We start from the raw sequence: 23,359 nt of genomic DNA, 5'->3' as shown, positions 1-23,359 counted from the left end.
CTGATGAGTTTGCACACCTGTAATATAATTTGAATAAAATTCAATCGCTGATACACATTTTTTGTTTGATTCAACATGTAATACAGACTCAAAATACATTTTTAATTCGACCTATGAATTCGACTGAAAATAATGGGAATATTTTTTTTTTTTTTTTAAGGCAAATTTTATTGACAATTCAGGTATTACATTTAGTAAAACATACAAAACAAAGAACAATACAATGCCAGGGGGTCGCAGTATTCAAAATAGTATACAAAACATTGCTATTAATCCAATAAAATATTATATAAAATGCATAACTCAGTGGTTTTAATAGCTTTTTTGTTTGATGAATATTGGATAGTTGTTAAGTATTGTTTGAGTTCCTTCTCAAAAATTAAAAACAATGGATTGTGATTAGCGAATTTGGATTTGTGTATGTGGAAAATAATGGGAATGAATGAAGAACGCCCCTGCTTTTTGGCGGGTCTGTGTCGTCATCACGTAGGGAGCGTCACTGTGGTGTGGGCGGGGCCTGAGAGGCAGCAGCAGCAGCAGCAGCAGCAGCAGCAGCAGCAGCAGCAACTACAGTCTGTCAGACCCGGTCAGACCCGAGCCCCGCCGAGCTGAGCCGAGCGCCGGGGAACTGACTGAACTGTCTCCGTCCAGAGCCGAGTAGAGGAGGAGGAGTAGAGGAGGAGAAGAGGAGAAGAGGAGGAGGAGTAGAGGAGGAGAAGAGGAGAAGAGGAGAAGAGGAGGAGGAGTAGAGGAGGAGAAGAGGAGTAGAGGGGGAGGAGAAGAGGAGGAGGAGAAGGAGAAGGAGGAGGGAGCGACTCGACCGAAACTTCACTCACTGCCAAGATGTCGGACGACGAGCAGGAGCAGACCGTCGCCGAGGACCTGGTGGTCACCAAGTACAAGATGGGGGGCGACATCGCCAACCGTGAGTTACCGTATCCATGGTTACAGCGCCGTGCGTGCGCGAGCAGCGGCCGTTGGTGACTAACTGACATGTTGTTGTGTTGTTGTTGTTGTTGTGTTGTTGTTGTTGGGCCGTGGAGCAGCAGCTTCACGTCTCCTCCTCCATGTGGTTTACACACACACACACACACACACACACACACACACACACACACACACACACACACACACACACACACAGGCTAACTAGCTAACTAGCTAACTAGCAGCTGTTCAGTCAGTGTTAGCTCCGCCGTTAGCCGCCGGTAGAGCTAACTCACCTGTCTGCTACAGCGGTGGGGTCATGGATGTATTATGGGGTGCTAGATGCTATCTGACAAGCTAACTCAGCCCTGTTAAAGGGACAGTTCAACATTTAGTCAGATCCTCCTCTCACCATAATTGATAGATAGATAGATAGATAGAGAATACTTTATTCATCCCTAGCAGGGGAATTCAAGTTAGTCCAGTAGCTCACACAACAATGACACAAAAAAGATGAACACAAAAAACATAATCCCCGTAGTCATAGCAGTAGTAGGTTCAGCAGCACCTTTAATTATTATCGGTGCATGTTGTTTTGAGATCGGCGGGGCAGAGACGTGAGCTGCTCAGTGAACACAATGGAGGTGAACGGTTCAGGTCCCCTGTGTCTCGATCATCAAACTCATCAAATACACAATCCAACAACTCCACAACGTTCATGATGGACAAGTTGTGACCTGCACATTCACCACGCTATGAAATAAGTAATCAGGTATCAGGAAATAATGGACGACGGGAGGCGTGAACCGTCCAAATTCCTGATAATCGGACACCTTGAAGGGCATTATTATTATTATAATATTTATATTCCTATTATATTATAATACCATGATCACTTGTGAAAGAAAGAAATATTAGATCAGTTATTAGCTAATACTTTAATGTTGTTTTACAGTTAAAATCATACGTTTTTCACATGAAGCGGCTGAGCGGACTATTTCATATCTCTCGTTGGCGATAAAAAGGAGAAAACTAAAGAAAATTTGTTATGCTTCGAGTCTCAGTTTCCATGGTTACCAACAAACAAGCGTTTGAGCCAGCGCAGTAATATTTAGAACCGTAACCAGGCAATTTGACCGTGTCTAGAATGTAGTTCCGGCTGCATTTCCCTCTACAACAACTCTGTGTGGTAACGTTGTGTTATTATCTCATAGCGTGGTGAATGTGCAGCTCACAACTTGTCCACCAGAGCGTTGTGGAGTTGTTGGATTGTGTATTTGATGAGTTTGATGAGGGACAGGAGGGGACCTGTACCTGTACTGAGCAGCTCACGTCTCTGCCCCGCCGATCTCAAAACAACATGCACCGATAATTAAAGGTGACAAACCTATTACTGCTATGACTATAGGGATTATGGGGAGAGGAGAATCTGACTAAATGTTGAACTGTCCCTTTAACCCTGTTTTATACAAGCTGTTAGTGCTAAACAGATAAGCAGACATGAAACCACCTATTTCTCATATCTCTGCCTCGCACCAGTGTTTTATTAGCTTCTCCTTTAATCTGTGACTGACAGATATAACGACGTGCTGCTGGTGTTTATGCAACGTTACTCCTATAACATCCAGTCTGTGCACCGTGTGCACTTTACAGGCCATAGTTGGACATTTCATAGGTTATTTATCTCAGAAATACTTAGTCATTCACTGGTAGAACAGGGTGGTGACTTGGGTATTTGACATTAGGAGTATTAGATGTCGTTAAAACTCTGTGTAATTTTATGTCACTTTGTCAGTATGTACTATTGCAGTGTAGAGCAGTATCAGTAAAATACTACAACATATCAAATAAACAGGATGCAACTAGTGTTATGGACAAAATCCCAGCACTTTGCATTGAGGGAAGCTAAAATTGTATAAGCATATTATGATTTGCAGCAGGTTTACAGTATTATTGGTTGATACGTTGCAAAAATCTCTCTACCTGCTCACCATCAGTCATCAGTAATCATTTTGTTAACATGTGTGGGTGTTGAGCATTTATTTTAGTCCATCTTAACAGTCAGCAAACAGTAACACATCATGTTAAAGAGGAACTCTGCAGGATGTGAAGCAGCCTCAGAGTCCTAGTTCTGGTTAAACCACTGACTAACTAGTTCTGGTTAAATCACTGACTTGTAACTAGTTCTGGTTAAATCACTGACTAACTAGTTCTGGTTAAACCACTGACTAACTAGTTCTGGTTAAATCACTGACTAACTAGTTCTGGTTAAACCACTGACTAGTAACTAGTTCTGGTTAAATCACTGACTAGTAACTAGTTCTGGTTAAATCACTGACTAGTAACTAGTTCTGGTTAAATCACTGACTAACTAGTTCTGGTTAAACCACTGACTAACTAGTTCTGGTTAAACCACTGACTAACTAGTTCTGGTTAAATCACTGACTAGTAACTAGTTCTGGTTAAACCACTGACTAACTAGTTCTGGTTAAATCACTGACTAGTAACTAGTTCTGGTTAAACCACTGACTAACTAGTTCTGGTTAAATCACTGACTTGTAACTAGTTCTGGTTAAATCACTGACTAACTAGTTCTGGTTAAATCACTGACTAGTAACTAGTTCTGGTTAAACCACTGACTAACTAGTTCTGGTTAAATCACTGACTAGTAACTAGTTCTGGTTAAACCACTGACTAACTAGTTCTGGTTAAATCACTGACTAGTAACTAGTTCTGGTTAAACCACTGACTAACTAGTTCTGGTTAAATCACTGACTAGTAACTAGTTCTGGTTAAATCACTGACTAACTAGTTCTGGTTAAATCACTGACTAGTAACTAGTTCTGGTTAAATCACTGACTAGTAACTAGTTCTGGTTAAATCACTGACTAACTAGTTCTGGTTAAATCACTGACTAGTAACTAGTTCTGGTTAAATCACTGACTAACTAGTTCCAGGGAGAATGGAGGAGAGACCTGGAGAGTTCAGATTTTAAGATAATGTTTTAGATGATTATCTCTGGTCCAGTGTGTTAATCCACCTGTGTGTGTGTGTGTGTGTGTGTGTGTGTGTGTGTGTGTGTGTGTGTGTGTGTGTGTGTGTGTGTGTGTGTGTGTGTGTGTGTGTGTGTGTGTGTGTGTCTGTGTGTGTGTGTGTGTGTCTGTGTGTGTGTGTGTGTGTGTGTGTGTGTGTGTGTGTGTGTGTGTGTGTGTGTGTGTGTGTGTGTGTGTGTGTGTGTGTGTGTGTGTGTGTGTGTGTGTGTGTGTGTGTCTGTGTGTGTGTGTGTGTGTCTGTGTGTGTGTGTGTGTGTGTGTGTGTGTGTGTGTGTGTGTGTGTGTGTGTGTGTGTGTGTGTGTGTGTGTGTGTGTTAGAGGCCCTCCGTGTGGTGGTGGCCGCGGCCCAGCCGGGGGTGAACGTCCTCGGCCTCTGTGAGAAGGGAGACTCCTACATCGTGACTGAGACGGGGAAAGTCTTCAAGAAGGAGAAGGAGATGAAGAAAGGTGAGACAGGTGACGCTCGTCAGGTTTCCATCTCAGGTCTTCACTAAATATTTAGAACATTTTGAAAAAACACAACTGACCTCTGGCTAAGCCCCGCCCCCTCTGGCTAAGCCCCGCCCCCCTCTGGCTAAGCCCCGCCCCCTCCACTCACTGGGACAAACAGTCAACACTCGGTGACAGTTGCTATGGCAACAGCTGTGACCGTAGAGACATTTCACAGGAGACAGAAAGATTAAATATCATGTTGAAGTCACCAAAACTTCACTTAGCTTTACCGCTATGGCTGTCGATAGCGACGGGCTAATTTCTGCTAGCCTGTCTACGGAGTTTTACATTATACGTTAGCATTAAGCTAGCAGACTTTATGCTTAGTTGTGATGCTGGCTAACATCTAAACATCTCTGACAATATGTTGCCTCAAATACGTTGTTGACTGAACTTAGAACAGATGTAGACATCCTGGTTAAGTTTATCCAGGTTTAGTTGGTGTTGTGGTCTACTGCATAACTTTATCCAGAGCAGACACTTCTCTCGGTTGAGATGTGGCTTAGGAAAAGGTAAAAAAATCCCCCCGTGGCCTCTCAGGATACCTAGTGTCAGAGTTGCATGTACCCTATGAACACCGTTTGACCATTTTAAACTTAAAATGTCAAGAAAAAACATATAAAAACCAATGAAAACTGACTAACTGCAATGCATTTCAATGGACGTGGAAGCAGAGAATGTCCCAGTGTATGGGCTAGCTATGTGCACTGTGATTGGCTCATTGTGTTAGGGGGCGTGGCTTAGCCAGAGGTCAATTGCTACTTGCAGGTGTTTCCATTGAAAGGTGTTTTTTGCGAATGAGTCGTAATCCTGGTGAAGCCTGTAGCCTCATGTCTGTAACAGAAGGAACTATTTATTGTTTGGTTATTTATTCACACGGACATGTTACTGTGTGACACCGCCCGAGTTATTATCAGACTGAACCTCACACGTTTTATTCAAATATTGGGTGGAAACAGCACAAAGTGTGTACGCTGCAAACGGCCGAACGCTGCACAACACGGCAATGATGCAAAACCAAAAACAAACACGCAATAGAAAAATGCTGCAACAAAAAAAACAACTCTGCAAATAAAAAAGCAACAATGCAAATGAAAAAGACACAACGGAAGTGAATTACCGAGGACTATTATTGAAAGAAGAAGACCAAGAGAGAGAAATAAGAAGTGACAAAGTACAGTCACGTGGCGACATTAAACACTAACCTTTTCACTTACTTTTTCGTTCGCTTTTCTTCTTATTTCTCTCTCTTGGTCTTCTTCTTTTTCCCCGGTAATTCACTTCCTTTTTTATTTGCATTGCTACTTTTTTTTATTTGCAGTGTTTTTTGTTGTTTTTTTGCAGCGTGTTTCTGTTGCATGTTTGGTTTTGGTTTTGCATCGTTCCTGTGTTTGCAGCGTTCGGCCGTTTGCAGCGCGTTTGCCCTCGTCGGCCACCGTACATCCCATAGTTCTCATCAAATCACGACCCCTGAGACTCAGTTTTAAGGAAGATAGACGTTCAAAACTTTTAGCGTTTAGTGATTTAACAGCTGTGGTGACGTGACGGGACGACGGAAACAAAGACCAACAGGTTCAGATCTTTCTGTTTCTGTTCAATCCTGTTTCCATGACACTTTTGCGATACACTTTGGTATCGACGCGTCTTGAGGAAAAAAAAACACCTCACGAGAGTGTAAAAATGTTGAGGCGACATTGGAGCGGTTTTCCTAAACGAAGGTGTTTCCATTACCTGTTTTTATTGTGATATTTGGGTTTTGTGCATTTCTAGAGGTTAATGGAAACACAACTACAGATACGTTTGAGCTGAGCTGAAAACTCCGTAGCTGCGTTAATGCAGATTGGTAGCGTATTGGAGAGTGACTTAAATAAAAAACAACGGTAACCCTTCAGTTTACAGGCCGCTAATTACGTAATCATGTCTAGAAATAGCCTAGAAATAACAATTAATTGCGTAGTAATGTCAAGAAACAGCCTAGAAATAACGGTCAATATCATTGAAATGTCATGTTCTTCATAAAGCCAAAACATTACGCGTGCTTTACATGCTTTGATATTTCTTGGCTATATTTCTGCACATTACTATGAAATTGACCGTTAATTCAAGGCTATTTCTAGATATTATGAAGCAATTCATTGTTATTTATTTGCTATTTCTACACATTATGATGCAATTAATTGTTATCTCTTGGCTATTTCTAGACATTATGACACAGTTAATTGTTATTTCTGGCTATTTCTACACATTGTGAAGCCATTAATTGTTATTTCTTGGCTATTGCTAGACATTATAACGCTGTTAATTGTTATTTCTTGGCTATTTCTACACATAATGACACAATTAATTGTTATTTCTTTGCTATTTCTACACATTGTGAAGCCATTAATTGTTATTTCTTTGCTATTGCTAGACATTATGACGCTGTTAATTGTTATTTCTTGGCTATTTCTACACATTATGAAACAATTAATAGTTATTTCTAGGCTATTTCTGCACATGATGCAATTAATTGTTATTTCTTTTCTATTTATAGACATTATAATGCAAGTAATTGTTATTTCTGGGCTATTACTACACATTATGAAGCAATTAATTGTTATTTCTGGGCTATTTCTACACGTTAAGAAGCAATTAGTCGTTATTTCTTTGCTATTTCTAGATATTATGACGCAGTTAATTGTCATTTCTGGCTATTTCTTGAAATTATCACGTCATCAGCGGCCTGTAAATTAAATTGTTACCAAAAGTGTACAGTATTATGGTTGCAGGGTTTGTAACTGTACCAGGTGATCCAAGCGTCACCTCCTCCTCCTTCCTTGTGTTTAGAGTTTTTCTTTCTCTGCTGAACGTGTAGATGATGATTTTCTTTGCTGAACGTGTGGATGATGAACGTGTGGGTGATGTTTTTCTTTGCTGAACGTGTAGATGATGAACGTGTAGATGATGATTTTCTTTCTTTCTTGAACGTGTAGATGATGATTTTCTTTGCTGAACGTGTAGATGATGATTTTCTTTGCTGAACGTGTGGGTGATGATTTTCCAAATGAAGACTCGCTGGTTCTCTTCTCCTCTTCCAGGCGTTGCCTTCCCCACCAGCGTCTCAGTCAATAACTGTGTTTGCCACTTCTCTCCCCTGAAGAGTGACCCTGACTACACACTTAAAGATGGCGATCTGGTCAAAATGTAGGCAACAACAACCACAACAACAAACAACAACAACGCTCTGCAACAATGTCTCTCCTCCTCTTCCTCCTCTTCCTCCTCCCCCATGTGTGGTGCCCCCCCCCCAACCCTCCCCTCCTCTCTCTCTGTCTCCCTCTCTGTGATATCTGGGCTTGTATCCCCCCCTCCTCTCTCCCTCTCTCTGTCTCTCCCTCTCTCTCTCCCTCTCTGTGATATCTGGGCTTGTATCCCTCTCTCCCTCTCTCTGTCTCTCCCTCTCTCTCTCCCTCTCTGTGATATCTGGGCTTGTTCTGTTGTTCTGTGTGTGAGGGTTTTCGCTCTGCTCCATCAGGTCTTGTCTTCCTGTCTGTCCGTCCTTTGTGGCAAACGACAAGTAAGGTTGGACGTTTATCAGACGAGGTTTTCTCCGGTCGAGGTGATACGTTGGATTTCAGCAGCGATGGAGAAGATCCGTCTGAATCCGTGTGTCATTCGCTCTTTACATTTTCAATTGGCAATCAATAATCAAAAAGTGACTGATTATTATGTTATTTGTTTTTCAATCTAAAGCCAGGGACACACCGAGCCGACCGTCGGGCGTCGGGCCTCGTCGGACGGCGTCGGCAGCTCGTCTGTTTGGTGTGTTCCTCTCCGTCGGAGAGCCTCGGCTCTTGTCGGGTCTCGTCGGGGCCGATTGAACATGCTCAGTCGGGACTCGTCGGCCGTCGGGAGAGTAGACTCGTCGGGTGCTCTGATTGGCTGTGTGCTAGCTATGGTGATTCTGATTGGCGGTGCCCTAAGCGAATCAGCGCGGTGTGTGGGAGGGACGGAAGTGACCACAGTAAACAAACGGTGTCATAGCCTGTCCTACAGTAAAAATGGTATACAAAACAAAAAGAGGAGTAAAGCAATACATTAAGCAGTATATATATTTAAACATCAAAGATGTTCAATCAAACCCACATAGTTTGAAACAACGTTCAAAACACACACAGCTCACAACTAAGCATATAAAGCCCGCTAGCTTAATGCTAACGTGTAATGTAAAACACCATAGACGGGCTAACAGAAATTAGCATCGGCTATCGCCAGTTCGCGGCAACCGAGCCACAGCAGTAAGCTGCTAAAAACTGTTTTAATTCTGGCTTTAGCCTGTTAACACGTGGCTGGTTAAATTGTTTTGGGGAGATTAATGTTGGTCTCATTGATGAAATTAACTGTGGCAGTGGCATTAGTTTGTTTGAATGAACAGGGAGCAGAGCTGCCCCTGGTCTGTATGGGTCTGTATTTCTAAGTATATATATTTTTTGGCTTTTCGTGCCTTTATTCGATAGGACAGTTGAGAGTGTGACAGGAAATGGGAGGCAGAGATGGGGGGAATGACATGCAGGATAGGGCCGTCCGACGCGGGACTCGAACCGGGGCCGCCTGCAGCGAGGACTACAGCCTCAACACATGGGGCGGGTGCTCTACCAACTGAGCTAAACTCCGATATGGGTCTGTATTTCTATGGGGGAGTCCTCGCCACTCAGTCTCTCTGGTCGGCAGTCGGGGCGGTCACAGTGTGTTTCACTGTTTCCTTTCTCCCGACGAGAGGCGACGGACTCGTCGGCCAAAGCCGTCGGCGTCGGGACGCGTCGTGGCGGTGTGTTCCTGGCTTAACACAAAAAGCAAAAAAAAAAAGTGTTTGAATTTTAGGCTTGGATCAATACGGAAGCGTTTTGCATTCACATGAAGGGGAAAACATTTTTTTTTTCTGACTTGAGATTGACGGCAGCGGTTAAACGTTACTTGCAGGTGGGAGCTTTTCACAGGATTGTGAAATCTTGTTAAATCAGAAAAAAAATTACTAACAAAAACAGAAGAATTTATTACTCTGAAAAACAGGAAAATAAATTACCCCAAAAAAGAGGAAAAAAATATTACCGTACTCAGAAAAACAGGGGAAAAAATTACTTATTCTTTCATTCAAGTGAATGCAATAATACGTTTCTGTAGATCAAAATACAAAATGTAAAAATGGGCCACAGGACTATATTTGATTTTAGTATTTAATCAATCGTTTGCTAAGCCCCACCCCCCTTGGTTACTTTTGCTGTGTATGTCAACCTTTCACTTAACAGAAATTTGCTGATTTTTCCTTGGAAACGGATGCAGATGTTGTTGTTGTAACCCTTTAATTTACAGGCCGTTCATTACGTGATAATGTCTGGAAATAGCCCAGAAATATCGGTCAATTTCAAGGACTTGGAGAAGAATTCTGTCCTTTTTACATCACCACTACGTAATAACTTGTTATTTCTTGGCTTTTTCTTGACATTATCACGAAATTAATGGCCTGTAAATTAAAGGGTTAGTCTGAAAACTCATGGCGTAGAGTGAAAGCTTGACAGACATTGCAACAATAACCAAGGGGGCGTGTGGCTTAGCGAACCATCGATTAAATATCAAAATCACATTTTTTGTCCATTTCGTATCTTTTGATCTGAGCCTAAAATTGAAATATGAAAAACCAGACTTTTATTCATTTTTTTGTGTTGGATTACAAATAAACAAATAACAAAATAACCGGTCACTTTTTCTTTTTTTTTTTTAAACTTGTTTGCCAATTGAAAACAGAAAGAACGAATGACACTCAGGTCTGTTTGCTAAATCCCATTTATCACATCGTTTTGTTTTTCTTCTTGTGCTTTGAGAAAAGAAGTCAGCTCATCTTAGTTGTTGTGTTGCCACAGATGTCTTCGTCCTCTGTGCTACATGTGGGTGTTTGTTTGTTTGTTTGTTGTCGCTCATGTTGATGTGGTCACACACACACACACATGTTTCTGTGTTTGTGTCGGTCTCTCATCGTGTTTCCCTCTGGCGGCCTCGTGTCTGTCCTGTTGATCACCGTCTGTGTGCCAACGCTGCTGCCTTCAATTCACTATATAATACTACTACTACTACTACGTCCTTCACTGTGTATATAATACTACTACTACGTCCTTCACTGTGTATTCCAGCTGATGTGCAGCCAAAACAAAAAGAAACTAATTCACCTTGGAATAAATCTGCTGTTTAACGGCCGTAACAGATGAAGTAGATTTATTGTTGTCCGACCTTCTTTATTGTTATTGTTATTTAGTCTTTTACGAGTCTCGTTCTCCACAGTGAGACGTAGCTGACACTTTGTCCTTCCTCCCAAGTTCATTTGATTGATTGGCTGCTGCGCTCACATCAGTAATCTTGACACTTAAACTTGAGGCAGTGAATGGGCTTTATGCACAGCTCCACTACTTCCTGAAATAAGCCAGCTCCTTTATTTCCTGTCTTACATTATTGGACCAACTGATTAATCCAGGTGTGTCTGACCATTGTTCAATAATACAATACAATAATACAATAATACAATACAATAATACAATAATACAATACAATAATACAATAATACAATAATGTAAGACAGGAAATAAAGGAGCTGGCTTAATTCAGGAAGTAGTAGAGCTGTGCATAAAGCCCATTGACGCGTGGACGATTTCCCTCTGGATTCATTGTTGTGTCGTTTCTCTCTTCTCTCTTCTCTCCTCTCTTCTCTCTCTCCTCTCTTCTCTCCTCTCCTCTCTTCTCTCTCTCCTCTCTTCTCTCTTCTCTCCTCTCCTCTCTTCTCTCCTCTCTTCTCTCTCCTCTCTCCTCTCTTCTCTCTTCTCTCTCCTCTCTCCTCTCTTCTCTCTCTTCTCTCTTCTCTCCTCTCTTCTCTCTCTCCTCTCTTCTCTCTCCTCTCTCCTCTCTCCTCTCCTCTCTTCTCTCCTCTCTTCTCTCTCTCCTCTCTCCTCTCTCTCCTCTCCTCTCTCCTCTCTTCTCTCTTCTCTCTCCTCTCTCTCTCTCCTCTCTCTCTCTCCTCTCTCCTCTCTCTCTCTCCTCTCTCTCTCTTCTCTCTCCTCTCTCTCTCTTCTCTCTCCTCTCCTCTCTCTCTCTCCTCTCTTCTCTCCTCTCCTCTCCTCTCTCCTCTCCTCTCTTCTCTCTCTTCTCTCCTCTCTTCTCTCCTCTCCTCTCCTCTCTCCTCTCCTCTCTCCTCTCCTCTCCTCTCTCCTCTCCTCTCTCCTCTCTCCTCTCTCCTCTCCTCTCTCCTCTCCTCTCCTCTCTCCTCTCCTCTCTCCTCTCCTCTCCTCTCTCCTCTCCTCTCTTCTCTCCTCTCTTCTCTCCGTGTCGTGTTGCTCTGCAGAGATCTCGGGGTTCATGTCGACGGATTCATCGCCAACGTTGCTCACAGCTTTGTTGTTGGAGCCACTAAGGTAAAAAGAACAACTTATTATTATTATTATTATTATTATTATTATAACCTTTATTTAACCAGGTTTGTCCCATTGAGATCCAACATCTCTTTTGCAAGAGAGACCTGGCCAAGAATGACAGCACATACAGTAGTTTCAACACAGTCACATTAATTAAAAACATAAAACAAACAAACAAACAAAACAAAAAACAAAATTGAATTTTTAAAATTAGTTAAAGGGATAGTTCACCCTAGAATGATATTTCGCTCATTATCTCCTCCCCCTCATGTGGACTAAGGGCTGGAAGAAGTTTCAGAGTCCACCGTCCCTTCTCTGAGTTACAGGGGGTCTTAGTGTAGCAGTGCATGTCCATATAACGGTTGCAAAGGGACACCAGAGCTCTTCGTAAAAAAACACACACAAAAAAACATCCAGATACCTCCATGATGCTCGTATGTAATGTCCGTCTTGTGCTGAAGCCCGGACAAGCTTAAAATATAGACTTATTTAATTTTTTTCGGGACAATTACGCAATTTGGGGCTTCAGCACAAGACGGACATTACATACGAGCATCATGGAGGTATTTGGATGTTTTTTTGTGTGTGTTTTTTTACGAAGAGCTCTGGTGTCCCTTTACAACCGTCATATGGACATGCACTGCTACGCTGAGACCCCCTGTAACTCAGAGAAGGGACGGTGGAATCTGAAACTTCTTCCAGCCCTTAGTCAACATGAGGGTGAGTAGATAATGAGAGAAATATCATTCTAGGGTGAACTATCCCTTTAAAATAATTTACAAGATTAGTCAAACATTTGCACTCCTGAAGCCTGGATGTGATGGAATTTATCATGGACTTGAATACATTCAGAGAGACCAGACTTTGGAGTTTAGTACAACCTAAATGTGTGAAAGGAATAGTTCACCAAAAAATGAAATTCAATGCTGAATTTCATGCTGATGAATGAATACTCTGTAGTAGTTTTTATTCCTCAAAGGTCATCTGGAGACCCGGGAGGCCGGTTCCTTGTCCAACCAACACTTTATATGAGAGTAATACTGTAGGGCCGGACACAAAAACGTCCATAAAACTACACAACAACCCTTTAATCTTCCTCCACACTGCTCGTCCACTGCAATCCAAGAGTCCTGAAGGGAGATAGTCCAGAGTTCACTGGAAACTACCTCATTTAGACTCTTGGATTGCAGTGGACGAGCAGTGTGGAGGAATATTAAAGGGTTGTTGTGTAGTTTTATGGAGGTTTTTGTGTCAGGCCCTACAGTATTACTCTCATATAAAGTTTTGGTTGGACTAGGAACCGGCCTCCCGGGTCTCCAGATGACCTTTGAGGAATAAAAAACTACTACAGAGTATTCACCATCAGCATGAGGGGGAGTCAATAATAATAATAGACTGAATTTCAGTTTTTTTTGGTGAACTATTCCTTTAAAGCAGCATCTCTCTCGTCTCTGCAGGAAAACCCCGTCACCGGCCGCAAAGCCGACGTGATCAAAGCTGCTCACCTGTGTGCCGAAGCCGCCCTTCGTCTGGTCAAACCTGGCAACCAGGTACGTTCACCTGGCAACCAGGTACGTTCACCTGGCAACCAGGTACGTTCACCTTCCTCTTCCTCACACCGTCACAACAACTCCACTCTGGGATGTTTTAGATGGGACATCAGGCGTTTAAAAACTTTATCTAGTTGCTCTGTTCGTAGTCTTCCTCTTCTCCGTATTCACCATATTAAAAAACAAACAGGAACACACCCCGCTACTGACTATGGTTTGAATTTGTCCACAAATTAATACAATCTTCATTTCATTTCATTTATTTATAATGCGACTCTGCATATTCTTGAACATACAAAAAATAATTTGTTGTAAATATAGCTCAAGAGCTAATTTCCATCTGGAGTCCCATGGTCCACAAATAAATACAGTTACAGAATAGAATAGAACAGAATGTATTTTATTGTCGCTAAACACATGTACAATGAGATTAAAAGCAGCTCCTTCAGTGCAAACATAACATATGCATAGAATAAAAAAACTAAAGATAGATTCCTATAATAAATCTATGTATCATTACAGTAAGAGAAGAACAAAACAAATGATAAACATAGTACAGATATAACACATCAAGTTCACTTCATTTGTCACATATAATTACAAGTAATTACAGTGAAATTCTCACGTACCTTTTGGTCTTTGCACAAAAGATAAAAGTACAAGAATATACAATTAAATAATTTAAAAACAATATAAGAAGAAGAGGTAGTAGTAGATTTAAAATACAATACAATAAACTAAGTGCAGATAACTAGGAGAACATCAGTGGCAGCCAGTGTAATAATAAATTATTATCGTTGATAGTGTCTCAGAATGTCAGCTCTGAGCTTTAGATTAAATCTGCCAGTTAAATCTGTTTTTTCTTCTGTCTCCAGAACAGTCAGGTGACAGAAGCCTGGAACAAGATCGCTCAGTCGTTCAGATGCTCGCCGATCGAGGGTGAGTCTGTGTTTATGTTTATAAACGGTCTGAGTCCTTCAATGTGCTGAGACATGGAGGTGATAAAGGTAAAAGGGGAAACATGTGTTCATGTTTACCTGACAGATTCAAATACAAACTTTACATGGAGTTTGTTCACTTTCCTCTTTTAACGTCAGTTTTTGTGTCTTTGAAGGAATGTTGTCTCATCAGCTGAAGCAGCACGTCATAGACGGAGAGAAGACCATCATCCAGAACCCCTCGGACCAGCAGAGGTACGTTCATCAGGCTGCACCGAACACACTCTGTGAATTAAAATTATCCCTCTGAACAGACTCAAACACTCAAACTGAATTATAAAATTTGGTTCTGTCACACCAATTCATATTTTTTCAAAAACCCTGACGACTTTTCCTTTTGTCCTCGTAATTTTCAGTCAATCTGTCCACAAACTTAACACCGTTCTTTCCGGACTATAAGCCGCTACTTTTGTCCCAGCTCTCGTCTCTGCACAACGCACACAGACGCGCTCCCTAACCCGTAATCTTTTGTTCATGAAGGTCAAGACGACACAAACACACGTCGTAACATCGTATATGTTATGTAGCGTTATCCACCGCTCCATTTAGTGATTTTTTACATGGAGGAGAGGAGCGAAACCAGAACAGACTGTCACAGTTCTACTGTCTTTCTGGTTAAATATCTCATGTTACAACATGAAAACCTGCAGCTTATGTTCAAGTGTGGCCTATATATCTATTTTCTTTTACAGTTTAGCTGGTGCGGCTTATACTCAGGTGGCTCTATAGTCCGGAAGGTACGGTAGTTTTCTCTGTATTTGAATAATTTGACCAGGAACGTTTGAGGTCGGCCGAAGTTTTGAATAAGATGAATGATAAAAATTCTTAGTTGGTGTTTAACTTTCAGCTCTCACATTTACATTGAGCTGCTGTTGCATGGAAGTTTCCCCACTGAGGGATGAATAAAGTTTAATGTTGCATCCATTTAAAGTCACTTTTAGTCTTCACAGCTCTTATTACCATGATTTAGAACACGGCTCTCTTGAATACTCGATTCTGATTGGTCAATCACCAATATTCTGCGGTGTTTATTTCTCGATAGACCACCGCTGAGCGGACCGTTGCTAGGGACTCCATAGCAACGGCCGACTCTGCATGTCCGGTCACGGCCGCTGTTTTGCTGAGCCTCCTCCCGTTCGTGCATTTGAAGCCTTTGATAATCAATCAGTGGATCGATGGATTACCATACACGTTACGTGTATTTTGTGTAGTCGTATCTGTCATAAACAAGAGATTATGGGATGCGTTTGTGTCGCGGAGCTACAGAGAGGAGAGGAGCTGTGACACGGTCAGAAGTTCTGATGCAAGTTTACTTTTCAGCCACGATGTGGAAATAACTTAGGAGCCTCCACTCTCCCTGTAACAGGTTACAAGTCGTTTATCTAACATCACTATTAGTCCGAAGCTATTTAATGACGGTAAAAATGAAACATAAAGTAAATATCCTGCATAGTTTCTCTTTTCTGTGCTGCGCTGGTCAGAGCGGCGTCCTGAGCAACGGTCTAATTTTACATGAATAAAATCTCTTTTAATCATTATTTTGTGTTACATTATTGAATGATTTAGTTGTAGGCCGTGTTCTAAGCGGGATAATGTAGAGTTGGTCGGTTGTTAATGGTGAAATAAACCCCTTCTGGTTGTATGTATATATATATATATATATACATATATATATGTATATATATATGTATATATATATATATATATATATATATATATACATATATATATATATATATATATATATATATATAAATATATATATATATATATATATATACATACAACCTGAAGGGGTTTATTTCTCCATAACAACCGACCAACTCTACATTATCCCAATATATATAAGTGCAGTGTTAATGAACCAACAGCTGGATCAATAAAGTTGAGGCTGTGTTTATCCTGCAGGATGTGACTGATGTTTCTCTGTCTGCTGTCGTCCTGTTTTCAGGAAGGACCATGAGAAAGCAGAGTTCGAGGTGCATGAAGTTTACGCCGTGGACGTGTTGATCAGCAGCGGAGAGGGGAAGGTCGGTGTCCTCTCTCTGTCTACGGCTGCTGAAGCTGCAGTCACTTCAGTGTAAAGGACGGCCGTTTATTATTTCTACCCCCCCCCCCCCCTTGTCTTTTTATTTTTTATTTATTTTATGTCCAACCAGGCCAAAGACGGAGGCCTGAGAACCACCATCTATAAGAGAGACCCCAGTAAGCAGTACGGCCTCAAGATGAAAACCTCCCGTACCTTCTTCAGTGAAGTGGAGCGACGCTTCGACGCCATGCCCTTCACTCTCAGGTATCACACCGTACATGAAGTCACTTAAAGGACAATTCCAGGCAAATTCAACCTGGGGCTCCAGTTTCTAGTATTTTAGGTCTAACAGAATGAATGTTTTAGCCTGACAAGCCAGACTATCCCTTTAACATGTCTAGTGTGTCAACGAGCGGTCGACCTCGGCTCAGTCCAGGGGGATGAAGGCTGTCTGTCAAACTGCCTCTGCACCAATAGGGTAGCGCTACGACCAATCAGAGCAAAGAGCAGGATGACGTTAGCCTGACGAGCCAATTAAAATGTATGTCGTCATGGCGTTAAGCCGCCTAACGACTCTCTAAACAGATAGAGCGCTGTGATTGGTCAACACAAACGGTGTTCCAGACTCAAAAAGTTCCTATGGCTCGTTTCTAGACCTACGGAGCAAAGAGATCTGCTGCTGCTAGGGGGCAGAGAGGTTTATAGGCTATGAATGTTTAGAATTTCTTTTTAATGTCTCCTGTTCTGCATCGCCACAGCAGCGTAGAATGGGAGCAGACGGATCTTAGGCTGTTTACATCCCACAAAACCACTTTTTTTTTCACAGACAACGTCAGATGTCTTCAAACAGACACCGAGGGGTTTGTTCACTTCAAGAAAGACGACATGTTGGTAAACGGAGCTACTGCAGAACAGGAGACATTAAAAAGAAAACCTTCAGATTCATTCTGTTAGAGCTAAAATACTAGGAAACTAGAGCTCCAGGTTGAATTTACCTGGAATTGTCCTTTAAGAGCCCCTCTACACGGATACGGGTTTAATTGAATCTGCATACGTTTTTTTTTTTTTTTTTAATCGTTTTGCCGTTTGGTCCAGACAGAAACTGTGTTTTCGGGGCTGAAAACTTCTTTAGAAACGGGTCCCAGAGCGGGAAAATCTGAAAACGTTGCATCAGCGTTTTCGTGCAGACGCCCAAAACAGATATTTAGTTAAACGATGATGTCATCACACCCCCCACCGCTCTGACCTGAGACACAGCGCTGGATGTTGCAGTCAATGAGTGGATGTAGAGCTGCAGATTGATTTGGGGACAATACACTAGGAATACTATATGGTTGGACAACTTAGAACCATGTGAAATAGTTGAAAAACAGCAGAATATGGGACCTTTAAGAACAAATGTATTTGAGCACCCCTGGTCTAACCCCCCCCCCTCCTTCTCCCCCAGGGCCTTCGAGGACGAGGCCAAAGCTCGTCTGGGGGTGGTGGAGTGCACCAAGCACGAGCTGCTGCAGCCGTTCAGCGTTCTGCACGAGAAGGAAGGTGAAGAGCCGTGAAACTTCTCTTCCTCTTTAACACGATAGATCTGATCACGCCTCAACCTCTCCTCTCTCCTCTCCCTCTCCTCTCCTCTCTCTTCTCTCTCTCTCTCTTCTCTCTCTTCTCTTCTCTCTCCTCTCTCTCTCTCTCTCTCTCTCTCTCTCTCCTCTCTCTCCTCTCTTCTCTCTTCTCTTCTCTCTCCTCTCCTCTCTCTTCTCCTCTCTCCTCTCTCCTCTCCTCTCTTCTCTCTCTTCTCTCTCTCTCTCTTCTCTCTCTCTCTCTTCTCTCCTGGTGGCTCAGTTTAAGTTTAACACAATAGATCTGATCACGCCTCAACCTCTCTCCTCTCTCCTCTCCTCTCTTCTCTTCTCCCTCTCCTCTCTCTCTCTCTCTTCTCTCTTCTCTTCTCTCTCCTCTCCTCTCTTCTCTCTCCTCTCTGATCGCCTCAACCTCTCTCCTCTCTCCTCTCTCTCTCTCTCTCTCTCCTCTCTTCTCTCTCTCCGTGTTGTTGTCTGTCCTCAGGAGAGTTCGTGGCTCAGTTTAAGTTTAACATGATAGATCTGATCACGCTGCTGCTGCTGTTAAATCTCCCTCCTCAACCTCTCTCCTCTCTTCTCTCTCCTCTCCTCTCTCCTCTCTCCTCTCTCCTCTCCTCTCTGATCGCCTCAACCTCTCTCCTCTCTCTCTCTCCTCTCTCCTCTCTCCTCTCTCTCTCTCTCTCTCTTCTCTCTCTCCGTGTTGTTGTCTGTCCTCAGGAGAGCTGGTGGCTCAGTTTAAGTTCACCGTGCTGCTGATGGCCAACGGGCCACACAGAATCACCACCGGCCCTCTGGAGCCCGACCTCTACCAGTCAGAGCACGAGGTTCAGGACGCGGAGCTCAGGGTGAGGCTGTGGCTTCACCACAGGAAGTGGCCCTAGTTACTGATCTACATCGATTCAATAACCAACGAGTCAAAATGAAAACATCCATCAGAAATCAATAGATATGATCATTTAATCTTTATTACAGCTGTACAAAGATGTGTAGAGATATTTAGGCCTAGTCCACACGAACACGGGTATTTTTGAAACCGAACTTTTCTGGACCCCGGTTAAAAAAAAATTTGCGTCCACACCACCGGTGTGATAAAAAATAACTCCGTCCACATGAAACCGCAAATCCGTCTTCATGTGCATTCCAAAGCAGTAGGTGGTGATATCACTCCTAACAGGAAAGCAGCTATAACCTGTACAGAGAGAGTGGAGGCTCAAACAGCTCAAACTGACCGGCACCGCGAGTCCGCGCTACTAACACACCCCGCCCGTAATCTCTTGTTTATGACAGATACGAAAATACACAAATACACACATCGTAACGACAATCCATCGATCCACTGATTGATTCTGAAAGGCTTCATTTAAAACAAATGTACAGGACGGGAGGAAGCAACACAGTGGGGAAGTGACCGCAATTTACTATTTGATAAAAGCCCATTTTAGCCATATCAGCATGGTGGGGTCCGCCCGCTATTCCGACATGTCTCTATTTAGACATCCCGCTATTAGACGACATCCCTCTATCTAGACATGCCGGTAGTCCGACACTTTTTGATACCGCTATTCCGATTTTTTTTTTTTTTTTTTTTTTTTTTTACAGCTGCGATACCCAGGCGCGTCTCTCTCTCTTTTCTTTTCAGCATGCCTGTCACCGGTTTGATGAGGGAGTGATGTTCTTAATTTCAACAACTCAACTATCAAGTCGCAAACAAAACTAACACACATGATAAACAAACAGAACTATGCTGCAGTTTGTCTGTCAAGTTAACCTGTGACCTTCAGCACCACGGACAGCGGAGAGCTTCACCTGTGAGCGTCTGGGCTCTGGGCTCAGGGCCTGGGGCCTCATTTATCAAAACTGTAAGTAAGCAGTGTAAAACTGCTGCTACTAAATGTTTTGCTTAGGCCTACGGTGAAAAGACACCCAAAATATTTACACCTTTTTCAGATCTATCAAACTGTGCATGCACAACTCTCCGCAATTTCTCTTTGATAAATCAAACTGGTTACAAGAATGGTGTGCAGTTGTGCACGTGAACACACCTCTGCCCCCGGAATGCCTACACAACCATATATGGTCAGCACGTGCATATTAATTAGCCATGTGCGCTCTGTGGAGCAGCAACAAAGTTATTCTCTCTTCAGCTGACTTCAGTGACAGAATAATAACAGTCTCAGTAGCTGCAGATCAGGGGTGCTGCCGCCGGTGTGTTTTTAAACTTGGAGGGTTTGTTTTTTCTTCTCTCTTATAGGCCTATGTATTTGTGTATGAGAAACAGTGTCTCAGATGAAGAAAAAAAATCAGGACAGGTCTGACTATAACGTAGCCTAATCAATCAATGTCGGAAAAGCGGAATGTTTGAAAAATAGTAAAGTGCCCCTACTCTGACAATGAAAAAAGAATCTCGGAATAGTGGGACGCTTGAAAAATAAAATTAGAAGTCAATGTCGAAATAGCGGCATGTCGGAATAGCAGCATGTAACCACATATGGTGACCACGCGGTTTTGTATTAGTGTCCGCATGTTTAGTGATTATTGATATTCACAGGAGCGTCTGAGTGGTCAGCGCATGGTCAGCGTCGAGAACTTGACGTGCTAGCAACAGTAACTAGGGGGGGCAGGGATTTCTGAAAAATGTCCGGTTTTCCTGTCCACACGTGAAGCTGAAACCGGAGTTTTCGAAAAAGTTCACCCTGGACTCCGGTTACAAAAAACTCCGGTTTCAGGAGCCCAGTTCTGCGGTTACGTGTGGACGAAAGGCCAAACCGTGTAGAGAAACACACGGTTTCAAAAATACCCGGGTTTGTATGGACGGGGCCTTAGTCTGACATCCTGAATAGGAGAAAGATTCACACCAACATTCTGCTTCAATGTGAACAAACAGGAACTTCATGTCTCTTAATGATTTCTTTATTGAATTATAGAATAGAAAATTGCAAAGCTGAATAAATCAAAATGTAGAACTTTATATTGAACAAAGGTTAATTAAATAAATAATGTTTGTCATTAAACACACCTGCAAACTGGTCACCTTTTGGCTACAGTCACCTTGTTTATGTCAACCAGGGTATTAGAAGTGAATGAAGAGGGTTTTAGTTTTGTAACTTGTCACCTTTTCACTACTCCAGAGTTTGTAGGTCTGATAAAAGTCTGTTTGAGCTCAGATATTAATGTCAGATGAAGTTGAGTTGTTATTTTCCTGTTTGATCTGATTGAGTGACCGTTTTAAATCAGCAGATATCGTTTCATATTGATCACTGGTCCATGAATCGAATGGAAATCGTATCCTGACCAATATCGAATCGCTGCCTGTTGAATCGATATAATATCAAACTGTGATGAAACTTTCCTGTTTTACACCTTTATTAAAGATCATATTCACTTTATCCTGACGTGTCCTCACTTCTCCTCCTCAGACTTTACTACAGAGCTCTGCAAGCCGCAAAACACAGAAGAAAAAGAAAAAGAAGGTAAATAACACTTTTCTGGGTTTGGTCTTATCTGAAGTTATTTGGGTTAATTGTTTCGTATGCAGTATTTTAACATAGCTACAATCCCTTGGAAATTATTTGGTTACATAATGGCATACAGATTCAGAATAATGAAAACAAATGATAAATTGCATGATTTTTTTTTTTATATTATGCACATCTATTTACTCAAATAACACAAATTATTTTAATTTTTTTACCGAGAAGTCTGGAAATTAGGGTCTTGGAAATTTCAAATGTGTAGGAACCCTGAAATAATTATCTACATCAGTGGTTCTCAACTGGTGGGTCGGGACCCAAAAGTGGGTCTAGACCCGTTCTGGATGGGTCGCAGACAGCTGGTCAAAGTAAATAATATTTAATGCACATCTGATGTTGGACATGTCTTTTATTTTGAAAAATAACTTATTTTGAAAGGCACGAGACACGTGAACACATGCAGTTGTAATGCTCCTCCTCACTTTCTGATTATTTGCTCCATTTGCTCTGAATGCAAAGATCTCAGTTTCTTATTAATGTGGCCTGATGCAGTGAATCTGGTTTTGTTTTGTGGGTCTTTATTTTGTGCAGTTTGATATTTATTCACTTTAGTGAACATGCTCTGAATGCAGAGATGCATTAGAAGTCAAATATCGTTTTGTTGGTCTCCATTTTGTGCAGTTTGATATTTTTTTATTCACTTCCGTACATGCAGTTGTCATGGTAACTCCTCAGTTTCATTCATGTGCTCTGAAATGCACTTTGCTCAATAAAGAGCTAAATGAGTTTTTAAAGGCTTTAAAAAAAAATCTTGGTTTGAATTCTATAAAAGTGGGTCGAGACTTAATGACCATGGGACAATGTGGAGCCCAGAGTGAGACTAGTGGAGAACCGCTGGTTTATATCACAGTGTCACAGCTGTCTTTTATTCCCTTTACTGTCTCTCCTGTCTTATCTAATGGTCTAACGTCCCCTGATTATTATTATTATTATTATTATTATTATTATTATTATTATTACTCCCTCTACTGTCTCTCCTATCTTATCTAATGGTTTAACGTCCCCTGGTTATTATTATTATTATTATTATTATTCCCTCTACTGTCTCTCCTGTCTTATCTAATGGTCTAACGTCCCCTGATTATTATTATTATTATTATTATTATTATTATTATTATTATTACTCCCTCTACTGTCTCTCCTATCTTATCTAATGGTTTAACGTCCCCTGGTTATTATTATTATTATTATTATTATTCCCTCTACTGTCTCTCCTGTCTTATCTAATGGTCTAACGTCCCCTGATTATTATTATTATTACTCCCTCTACTGTCTCTCCTGTCTTATCTAATGGTCTAACGTCCCCTGATTATTATTATTATTACTCCCTCTACTGTCTCTCCTATCTTATCTAATGGTTTAACGTCCCCTCGCCTCCTGTTCTCGTCCTTCAGGCCTCTAAGACGGCGGAGAACGCGACCGGACAGCCGACCGAGGACACGGAAGCAGCAGGATAAACGACTCGACTCCTTCTGCCTTTTCCTCCGCTGCAGCGAGTCACGACCCAGAGAGAAGCAGCAGACAAATAAAGAAAAGCCCCACCCTCTCTCTCTCTCTGTCTCTCTGTCTCTCTCTGTCTCTCTCTGCCAGTCTCTTTAGTCATAGAGTCGGTTTCATAAATTAAAAACTTTGGAATCAAGTTGGATATTTGAAGAATCCTCACATGGATGTTTAACCCTTTACTGCATTGAAGAAGAACAGAACCATGGGAGCTGTGTTCTGCTGTGTTTCTCTTGCATAATAATAATAATAATAATAATAATAATAATA

General features: G+C 41.9%; 1 protein-coding gene across 1 annotated transcript; it reads left to right on the top strand.

The window, feature by feature from the left end:
- Window positions 1-605: 605 nt before the first annotated feature.
- On the top strand, window positions 606-23,359 carry LOC146959815 (proliferation-associated protein 2G4-like). The gene is made up of 14 exons (XM_085772870.1): window positions 606-657; window positions 785-925; window positions 4,299-4,427; window positions 7,550-7,655; window positions 11,836-11,905; window positions 13,363-13,455; window positions 14,331-14,394; window positions 14,570-14,648; window positions 16,405-16,483; window positions 16,613-16,746; window positions 17,930-18,024; window positions 18,777-18,904; window positions 21,476-21,529; window positions 22,984-23,359. Exons 2-14 carry the CDS (start codon window positions 844-846, stop codon window positions 23,044-23,046), a joined length of 1,176 nt encoding a protein of 391 aa, XP_085628996.1. The 5' UTR covers window positions 606-657; window positions 785-843; the 3' UTR covers window positions 23,047-23,359.

Source organism: Trachurus japonicus, unplaced genomic scaffold, assembly GCF_045865225.1.
Source record: "Trachurus japonicus isolate A0001 unplaced genomic scaffold, Traja_1.0 AP031020.1".
Lineage (NCBI taxonomy): Eukaryota > Metazoa > Chordata > Actinopteri > Carangiformes > Carangidae > Trachurus > Trachurus japonicus.
This window is presented reverse-complemented; position numbering and strand designations above follow the sequence as displayed.